The sequence below is a fragment of the Heterodontus francisci genome, chromosome 2 (genome assembly GCF_036365525.1).
Source record: "Heterodontus francisci isolate sHetFra1 chromosome 2, sHetFra1.hap1, whole genome shotgun sequence".
Classification (NCBI taxonomy): Eukaryota; Metazoa; Chordata; class Chondrichthyes; order Heterodontiformes; family Heterodontidae; genus Heterodontus; species Heterodontus francisci.
The window spans coordinates 113631724-113642197 of record NC_090372.1 but is presented as its reverse complement, the minus strand read 5'-3'; the positions used below and the strand labels follow the sequence as shown (position 1 = coordinate 113642197).

Genomic DNA, 10474 nt, shown 5'->3' with positions numbered 1-10474 from the left:
TACATCCATGGGCTGCATTCTAGTAACAATGTTTTAACCGAATGATGGCACCATTCCGGTCATTTGGAATAAGCTTGCTTTTTAAACTTGGACTATAGAGGACCTTTATTTAGTAAGCCAGTTTATTTTGACTTGTTGCGATCCATTTTCTGAAACTTGAACTAGTTTTAAACTTCTCTATTTCACTGATTTTTCTTCCTTGCAGGTAAGGTACTACAATTTGTCATCCTCACTTATAAAACAATTTCTGGAGTGCTGAGCTCTCCTGACCTTAAACCTCCATTTAAATTTATCATTCAACAAACTCAGACTTTTGAAAATATGGGTTTTGCAACATTTTATAAAATATATAAAACCATAAACTTCTACATTAAACTTTTATCTTCCACTTCAAAGTTAACAGATACTGCTGACCTAGGCTATTATACTGACAAAAATTAAGTCCAGTAATATAGGATAAATTATATTGAGTTCTAGTGGGTGGTAAAAGATCTCGTCTTCCAAATCATAATGTCTTGTCATATGGTGATGTGTAATAGAAGGAAATCAACTGCTGCCTGTAACACGAAATGGATAGTACTGTGGAAATTCATGCAAGATGTTCAGGGCTTCATTGTAAAGGCTGAGGTCTGAAAAACAAAGAAGGAAAAAAATTAGTCTAGCAAAGTATCTGTAGAGTTTAAATAATTACACCTGAATGAAAGTGCACAGATAAAAGATGTACCACCCCATGTCACATTTCAATTGATTGATTAACCAAATAATGGAGAACATTAAATTAAAAACCTTCAGGAAGTTCTAAAGTACACTTTGCAACCTATTAATTGCTTTTGGAAATAGGTATGCAAAAGGTGCACAACAGGTCCAACAGTGAATGAGTGACCAGGTAATCTGCTTTGTTGTGGTGCTGGTTGAGAAAGAAATGACACTTAGAAGACAGAGAACTCCCTACTCTTTATACCATCATACAATGTTCTACATTGTACCTTAAGGTTCCACATCATTCCTACAATCCTTTTTACCACATAACTAAAGAACCACCTAAATATTTTACACAGGAGATTGCAAAGGTAGGTCAGTAAATCCCTTTGTTTACATTACAAAGCTCTCATTAACTGAAACCCATTACTGTCATGTTATCTCACATCCAACCTGTACAATCAGGATGTAAAAAGTAAATCTCCTAGAAACTTTGAATGGAATGTCTGCAGATCTGTTTGAGGGTTAAAAGTGTAGCAGTGGATGTGTGTGGATTGTGTACTGCTCGAGTTAAATGCTGAGTAACCTGAAGTTATTGTGGTAGGAGACAATAATTTGAATATTTTCCAAGCTCAGTGTAAAGAAAAAGTACAATTTCATTTTGTAGTGGTATACTGTCAAGAACTCCAGTTAAGAGAAGACTTGTTATTAATCACAGACATCATGGTGGAAGCAGAAATTTAAAATTTCAAACTTTATTAAATGTAAAGAGATATTAAAAAAATCACTCTCTTAGAATGTCAAATGAGCTATAGATGCATACAAATACACACATTGCTAGCAAACTAGTAAAAAACATAAAAATGGACTGTAAAAGCTTTGTAGGTACGTAAAAAGAAAACGTTTGGCTAAGACAAATATGGGTCCATTACAGACAGAATCGAGAGAATTTATAATGGGGAATAGAGAAATGGCAGAGACGCTAAATGATTACTTTGTGTCTGTCTTCACTGAGCAAGATACAAGAAATCTCCCAGAATTAGAGATCCAAGGGACTAGGGAGAATGAGGAATTGAAGGAAATTAGTATGAGTAAGAAGGCCGTTTTGGAGAAATTAATGGGGCTGCAGATTGATAAGTCCCCGCGACCTGATATTCTACATCCCAGAAGTAGCTATGGTGATAGTGGATGCAATGGTGATCATCTTCCAAAATTCTACAGACGCTAGAATGGGTTCCTGCAGATTGGAAGTTAGCAAATGTCACTCCACTATTTAAGGGAGTGAGAGAGAAAACAGGGAACTACAGACCTGTTAGCCTAACATCAGTTGTAGGGAAATTGCTAGAATCTATTCTAAAGGATGTGACAAATGGACACTTGGATAACAATGATCTGATTGGGCATAGTCAACATGGATATTACGCAGGAGCTCATTTAAATGGAGGGGGCGAAACAGCCGCCCCTGATGACGTAGAAGGAGCGGCCACTGCGTTCCCGGCAAATGGTGTCTGGCGCCACCAGTCAGGCACGGTTTTTAAAGGGTTCAAGCCTAGAAGAAATTTACATGTTTAAAGGTACCCTGGTTTCAGGAATGTAGTAATAATCCATGCACACCTGCAATCCCCTCTCCCACCCCCCAAACGAATTAACATTTAATTTTATGCTCCATTTCCTCCCCAAAAATTAGTTCTCACTCATGACCTTCTCTTCCACCTCCCCCCCACCCCCCGCAAACTTTATTCCCTTTGACCCTAAACCCTTTCCCTCCATCCCCACAGCCAATAAGGATTGTTTTGCTTGCTCCTCCCCCCTCCCCACCAGTGTCGCGCATCGGAACTCCGTACGGAGTTGCGGCCAATGGCCATAAATTCGGCGTGGGATGACTACCGTGACCAGGTAAGTTCATTTCAATATTTAATCAGCTCATTTCAATATTGAGATGAAGGTCCCGCTGCTTGGCGGCGGGGGGCTGCACCAAGGCCTCGCCACGGCCGATAATATGCGGCGAGGCCTTCTCAGCGTCGTGGGGCGCCTCTCCCGCAAGTATTTTACAGCCCTACCGCCACAATTCACATCAAGGGGGTGGTAAAATCCAACCCAGTGAGTGGGCAAGAACATGGCAGATAGAATATAATGTGGAAAAATGTGTCAACTTTTGTAGGAGGAACAGATGTGCAGAGTATTTCTTAAATGGTAAGATATTAGTGTAGATGTACAAAAGGGTCCTGGATGGCCTCATCAATAAGTCATTGAAAGTTAGCATGCAGGTGCAGCAAGCAATTAGGAAGGCTAATGGTATGTTAGCCTTTATCACAAGAGGACGTGAATACAGGAGTAGTGAAGTCTTGCTTCAATTGTATGGAACCTTGGTTAGACCACACCTAAGGTGGTGTGCACAGTTTTGGTCCCCTTAGTTTAGGAAGGATATTATTGCCATAGAGGGAGTGCAACGCAGGTTCACCAGACTTGTTTCCAGGATAGTGGGACTGTCCTATCAAGAGCGATTAGGGAAACTGGGCCTGTATTCTCTAGTTTCGAAGAATGAGGGGTGATCTCATTGAAACCTACAAACTACTTAAAAGGAATAGACAGGGTAGATGCAGCTAAGATGTTTGCCCTGGTTGGGGAGTCAGGAACCAGGGGAAACAATTTCAAAATAAGGGGGAAGCCACTTGGGGCCGAGATGAGGAGAAATTTCTTTAGAATCATCGAGATACAGCCCTGAAACAGGCCCTTCGGCCCACCGAGTCTATACTGACCATCAACCACCCATTTATACTAATCCTACATTAATCCCATATTCCCTACCACATCCCCACCTTCCCTCAATTCTTCTACCACCTACCTAAACTAGGGGCAATTTACAATGGCCAATTTTACCTATCACCCTGCAAGTCTTTGGCTGTGGGAAGAAACCGGAGCACCCGGCGGAAACCCACGTGGTCACAGGGAGAACTTGCAAACTCCGCACAGGCAGTACCCAGAACCGAACCCAGGTCGCTGGAGCGGTGAGGCTGTGGTGCTAACCACTGCACCACTGTACTCAAAGGGTTGTCAATCTTTGGAATTTTCCACCCCGGAGGGCTTTGGAAGCTCAGTCAATGAGTATGTTTAAAAGCAGAGATTGACATATTTCTAAATACCAATGGCATAAAGGGATAGTGTGGGAAAAAGGCATTGAAGTGGATACCAGCCCTGATCGTATTGAAAGGCAGTGCAGACTTGATAGGCTGAATGGCCCACTCCTGTTCCTATGTTCATTGTTGATAACCAGGGCTTCGACTTTTCAGCCAGCAATTTTTTGATTTAATAAACACTAGTATCTGCCTTTTAACATTTTATTTAAGTTATTTTGTATGGGATCTCAGTTTCTGGACCTCAGTAGATGGAGTTGAGTTTGAAGAAAAAAAGATAGTTGAGAGTGGAAAGCTCGATATAGTTTCATTATTCCAATTAACTAAGACTTTGGTGACAAAAACAAAACAATGGCTGCATTGGAACTAGCTTTAAACAGTCGGTCTTGTCGCCTTTTTTGAAGATGGTCACAATTATTGTGTCTCGGAGATCCCCTGGCATGCTCTCCTCCTTCCAGTTGAGGGACATGAGACCATGTATGTGTCAAGAGTACTTCTCTGCCGTATTTTAGAATTTTGGTGGGTATCCCTGCTGTCTGCCACAGGGAAGGTCATCGCAAGAGTCCTTCTCAACCACTCCGCCCCGTGGCTGAAGAGCTCCTACCGGAATCACAATGCCTCCATCCATCAAGAGGCACAGTGGACATGATCTTCACAGCAAGACAACTCCAAGAAAAATGTAGGGAGCAGCAGAAACCTTTATACATTGCCTTTTTTGACCTCGCAAAGGCCTTTGACCATCAACTGGGGGGGGGATTATGGAACATCCTCCTCAAATTTGGCTGCCCGGAGAAAATAGTCACCATCCTCCGCCTGCTGCACGAAGACATGCAAGCTGTAATCCTTGCCAACAGATCTGCCACTGACCCAGTCCGAGTGCAAACTGGGGTTGAGCAAGGCTGTGTCATCGCACCAATGCTCTTTTCCATCTTCCTCACCACAACAATCCATCTCATCTCCTTGAAGCTCCCTGGAGTAGATCTCCTCTACAGGACGAGTGGCAAACTATTTAACCTACATCACCTCCATTCCATAACCAAGGCCACTCCAACCTCTGTCATCGAGCTGCAGCACACTGATGATGCTTGCGTATGCGCACATCAGAAGCCAAGCTTCAATCCCTTGTCGCTGCATTCTTGGAGGCATAAGAAAGAATGGACCTTAAGCTAAACATCCGGAAGACAAAGGTCCTCTACCAGCCTGCTCCTGCAGCACAACACTGCCATCCCCCCCACCCGACTATCAAGATCCACGGTGAACCACTGGACAATGTGGATCACTTCCCATACCTTGGGAGCCTCCTCTCAGCAAGGGCAGACATCGACGATGAAACTCAGCATCACCTCCTGTGTGCCAGCACAGCCTTCAGTCGTCTGAGGAAAAGAATGTTGTGACAAAGACCTCAAACCTGGCACCAAGCTCATGGTCTACACGGCCGCAGTGTTATCTGCCTCCTGAATGCATCAGAAATATGGGCACTGTACAGCAGACATCTCAAAGCCCTGGAGAGATATCACCAGCAGTATCTCTGCAAGATCCTGTAAATTCAGTGGCAGGACAGGCGTTCCAATAACAGTGTCCTCTCTCAGGCCTACTACCCAGTTTCGAGACACTGGTCATGGCTAGTCTGTTACGCTGAGCAGGCCACATTGTCCGCATGTCTGACAAGACTCCAAAAACAAACTTTCTCCTCCGAGCTCCGTCACGGCAAGAGGCTACCAAGAGGGCAGAGGAAACGCAACAAGGATGTCCTTAAAGCCTCCCTGAAAAAATGTGACATCTCCACCGATTCGTGGGAACCTCTTGCCCAAGACCACCCAAAATGAAGAGGAGCATCCGCGACAGCACCAGCCAGTTTGAAAATGTCGACATGCCCAGGCAGCGACCAAATATAAACAGCGGAAGGAGCGTTTGGAATTTCAAGCATCCCATTCACTCGCCTCACCAAACACCTGTGCCAGAGCGTGCGGATCCAGAATTGGACTCGTCAGTCACCTAAGGACCCACAACCCTGGAGTGGAAGAAAGTCATCCTCGTTCCCGAGGGACTGCCTAAGAGGTAGTAGTAGTAGTTTTAAACAGACATGAGGAAAAACTTTTTTTTTTTACTCGAGTGGTTAGGATCTGGCTTGCAATGCCTGAGAGTGTGGTGGAGGCAGATTCAATCGAGGCATTCAAAAGAGAACTGGATAATTATCTTGAGAAAAAATTTGCATGGCTATGGTGGAAAAGGCAGGGGAGTGGGACCAGGTGAGCTGCTCTTGCAGAGCGCCAGCCTAGACATGGCAGGCCAAATGGCCTCCTTCTGTGCTGTAACCATTCTATGACTATTTTGACATGCATAAATTTAAGGTCAGTTATTTCTTGCCCATCCAGATTGCTGGAGGGATCATCTTTAACAAAGCATCTTAATATAGATCATTGGCCTGAAATGTTTGCTGGATTACATATGGCCATCTAAGAAATGATGGATGGAGGAGTAATCAATTTCCAAGTGGTCTGTCGCAATCAGTCATTAAGTGGCTACCATCCTGGAGGCTTTAGGATTGAATTTTTTGAGATTAAACTGCAAAATTGAGTTATATACTCAAACACCTTTCTGAATTTATAACTTCCTCCAGTACTTAGTTGTTACTTCATTGAGATTTACATAGATCAAAAGTGACCTCAGTGACAACTGAAGTGCAAGTTTCAATTAAGTCTTTATTGGTTATAGTGTACAGCTTAAAAGCAGCAATTCTATACCTTTACCTGTAGGAAATGTGACCATTTTAAATGTCAGGTAACCAAAATTTACAAATTCCCAAAATTGTTAGAAATTCTATTATCGAATGCAAAACACACTGGAGTCACAGACAAGCCATGCAGATACATTGTAATAGCAAAGAGCTTATAACATATGTGTAAATATGACAATTAAGTAGATTTTCTATTCTCAAGTGATGAATAATTTGACAAAAAGCATTGAGAGACTTAAAATTCCCGTGAAATTGAAGTTCATTGTTCATCCCAACTTGCAAATGCTGAGGGATTATACCCACGACTTTCCAAAGCCAGAGACATTGCACTCAATGTTTCCAAGAGAATTACTTTTTTTCCTCCTGAAATTTATACATTGTCCCAATTGCGCCCCCCACCAAAAATGTTTTTTCTATAGAAACTTTACAAGTTACTGATTGTCCCAATGTTTCCTCTGCAGGGGTCTCAACTGTGAGAAGAAAGTCACAAACTGTTAAAAGTAAGGGGAAATCAGGCAACCAGAGGCAAACAAGCACTGAGGAAAATGGTTTTGGGTGTGGTTCACCAGATGACACATTGCTTCCCAGCTGTCAAGTGGAATCAAGCAGGTCATCTCATTTTAAAAACATAGTGGACAGCTCTGATAGATATGTAGGACAAAGGATCATCAGTATTTCATGTATAAAGGGTACGGAGCCAGCAGCTTCCTTTGAGAGGCTGAGGAAAGCCTGACTACTCAAGCCTCTTGCATACGTCCAGCATCATCTCTCAGTTTGGGAACAGGCCCCTTACCCAACAGTTTTTTTAAAAATAGGTCTTTACACGTTTAGGGAATGTTAGCAGCTTGTTTTTTTGGTAATGTATACAGGTGTCTATTTCTTATTGCACAAACAGAAAGGAACAGGATGGGGGAAAAAGAAGGACTAAGCAAAATAGAAATCTAAGACAATTGAACCAAAACTGGAGAGGACAAAGGGCTCTTCATTACCTTCATAAAAAGTTGGATGGAGGGAGGGAACTATCCAAACACTTGAGATAAGTTACAATAAAAACACGTGGGGGGGAAAATGTGTGTTCGAAAAAAAAGGAAGCTTTAACACTGATTATTGTGCCAATGACATCAATAGCACATCAATAATTATTCCCCATCTTCTCTGCATGAGATGAAAATAATTGACAAAAGAGGCACAAATATCATGCTGCACAAATATAAATAGGTCAAATTCATGTTATCATACATACCAAAACTACTTTTATCCTCTCGGAAAGGAGCATAGTATACTGCCTTGATGGTAGCTTTTGGTGTTACCTTTCCAACCACTTCAATGACTCCACTCAACTCTTCATCGAGCTATAAACAGCATAAAAATAGGTAAGATGGACTTTGCATTCAATCGTATACATTATAAAGAATCATAGCAATTTACAGTACAGGAGGCCACCATTTGGTCCATCATGTCTCTGCCAACCACAAAATTGCGATCCAGCCCAATACCACTTTCCAGCTATTGGTCCGTAGCCTTATTGGTTACAGCACTTTCAACTGCAGATCCAAGTATTTTTAAATGCAATGAGGGTTTTTGCCTCTACTATCTTTCCACCAGCCTCAGGATGGAAAAAATGGTGGTGCACATTGCTGCCACAGTGCACCTGTGTTGCAGGAAGTGAATATTTAAGGTGGTGGATCGGGTGCAAATCAAGCGGGCTGCTTTGTCCTGGATGGCATTGAACTTCTGAGTGCTGTTAGAGTTGCACTCATCCAGGCAAGCGGAGGGTATTCCATCACACTCTTGACTTCTGCTTTGTAGGTGTTGGACAGGCTTTGGGAGTCAAGAGGTAGGTTACTCACCGCAGAATTCCCAGCCTCTGACCAGTTCTTGTAGCCACAGTATTTACGTGGCTCATGCAGTTACATTTTGGTCAGAGACCCCCAGGACGTTGGTGGTGGGGGATTCAGAGAGGACAATGCCGTTGAACGTCAAGGGGAAATCGTTAGATTCTTTCTTGCTGGAGATGGTCATTGCCTGGCACTTGTGTGACATGAATGTTACTTGTCACTTAAAAGCCAAGCCTGAATGTTGTGCAGGTCTTGATGCATGCAGGCACGGACTGCTTCATTATCTGAGGAGTTGTGAATGGTACTGAGCACTGTGCAAGCAGCAGCGAACATTCAAACTTCTGACCTTGCGATGGAAGGAAGGCCATTGATGAAGCAGCTGAAGATGGTTGGGCCTAGGATACTGCCCTGAGGGACCCCTGCAGCGATGTCCTGGGGCTTAGATGTTTGGCCTCCAATGATGACAACCATTTTCCTTTGTGCTAGGTATGACTGCAACTAGTACAGAGTTTTCTTCTCGATTCCCATTGACTTCAATTTTACTAGGGCCCCGTGATGCCACACTTGTTCAAATGCTGCCTTGATGTCAAGAGCAGTCACACTCACCTCAGGAATTCAGCTCTTTTATCCATGTTTGGACCAAGGCTGTAATGAGGTCTAGAACTGAGTGGTGCTGACGGAACCCAAACTGAGCATCAGTGAGCAGGCTATTGGTGTGCAAGTGCCACTCGATAGCACTGTCAATGACACCTTCCATCACTCTGATGATTGAGAATAGACCAATGGACAGTAATTGGCCAAATTTTGTGTGTCCTTTTTGTGGACAGGACAGACCTGGGCAATTTTCTACATTGTTGGGTATATGCCAGTGTTGCAGCTGTACTGGAACAGCTTGGCTAGAGGTGTGGATAGTTTTGGAGCACGAGTTTGCAGCACTACAGCCAGGATGTTATTGTGACCTACACCCTTTGTTGTATCCAGTACAGTCAGCTGTTTCTTGAGATCAAGTGGAGTGAATCAAATCGGCTGAAGACTGGCAACTGAGATGCTGGGGACCTCAGGTGAAGGCAGAGATGGATCATAGAATGGTTACAACATAGGAGGCCATTTGGCCGGTTGCGTCCGTGCTGGCTCTCTGCAAGAGAAACTCAACTAGTCCCATCCTTTCCCCGTAGCCTTGCAAATTATTTCTCTTCAGATAACTATCCAATTCCCTCTTGAAAGCCTCAATTGAATCCACCTCATTCTCAGGCAGTGCATTCCAGATCCTAACCACTTGCTGCGTAAAAAAGATTTTCCTCATGTCGCTTCTTTTACCAATCACCTTAAATCTGAATCCTCTTGTTCTTGATCCTTTCACAAGTGCGAACAGTTTTTCCCTATCTACTTTGTCCAGACCCCTCCATTCCTGGGAACATCCCCAAATCTCCTCTATACTCACTCCAGTGCAATTACATCCTTCCTGTATACGATGACCAGAACTGTACGCAGTACTCTTGCTGTGGCCTAACTACAGTTTTATGCAGTTCTAGCATAAGCTTCCTGCTTTTATATTCCACCCCTAGATTAGTGCTATTATAGAAAGGATTGAATACAACAAATGGTAGAGTTTTTCCTGCTGCACACTGATCTGCTTGTGTATATATTATATATAATACACACAAATAAAATAATCACTACCTGGAAGCAGCAAGACTGTAATGTTACAGAAATTTGTAATTCAAACATTTGTCACAGTTGTATGGTCTCCAAAATTTAACAGTAGCTTTGAAAACTTCAGTGGGATTTATAACGTACGGCATTTTGCCAAAATGGTGCGGAGGGGAATTATTCTGTTTACAGACAACTTTTATGCCTGTAATGGAATTTACAGTAAATGCCAATTATTGCTGGCAGTTTTTTGATAGAAGGAAATACAGACAAGAGCATAACTGTTGGCATAGTTACAATAGATTTAAATCTATAATCTATAGATGAGTACCAGGAAATGAAAAAGTATATATATGCCTGTATTTTGTGTTAATAATAATAGTGAGGCCATCAGCACGCACCGTTATTATGGAGTA

The 10474-nt window shown here is 42.8% G+C and overlaps 1 protein-coding gene across 1 annotated transcript in view; it reads right to left on the bottom strand.

Annotated features, from left to right (window-relative positions):
* Positions 1-322: 322 nt before the first annotated feature.
* Positions 323-10474, bottom strand: part of rpa3 (replication protein A3) — a 57782-nt gene continuing 47630 nt past the window's right edge. Inside the window, exons 2-3 of the mRNA XM_068053015.1 lie at positions 7814-7922; positions 323-629 (exon numbers count right to left, since the gene is read on the bottom strand). Coding sequence (XP_067909116.1) covers positions 547-629; positions 7814-7922 — 192 coding nt within the window. The 3' untranslated portion in view covers positions 323-546. The remainder of the gene's footprint in view (positions 630-7813; positions 7923-10474) is intronic.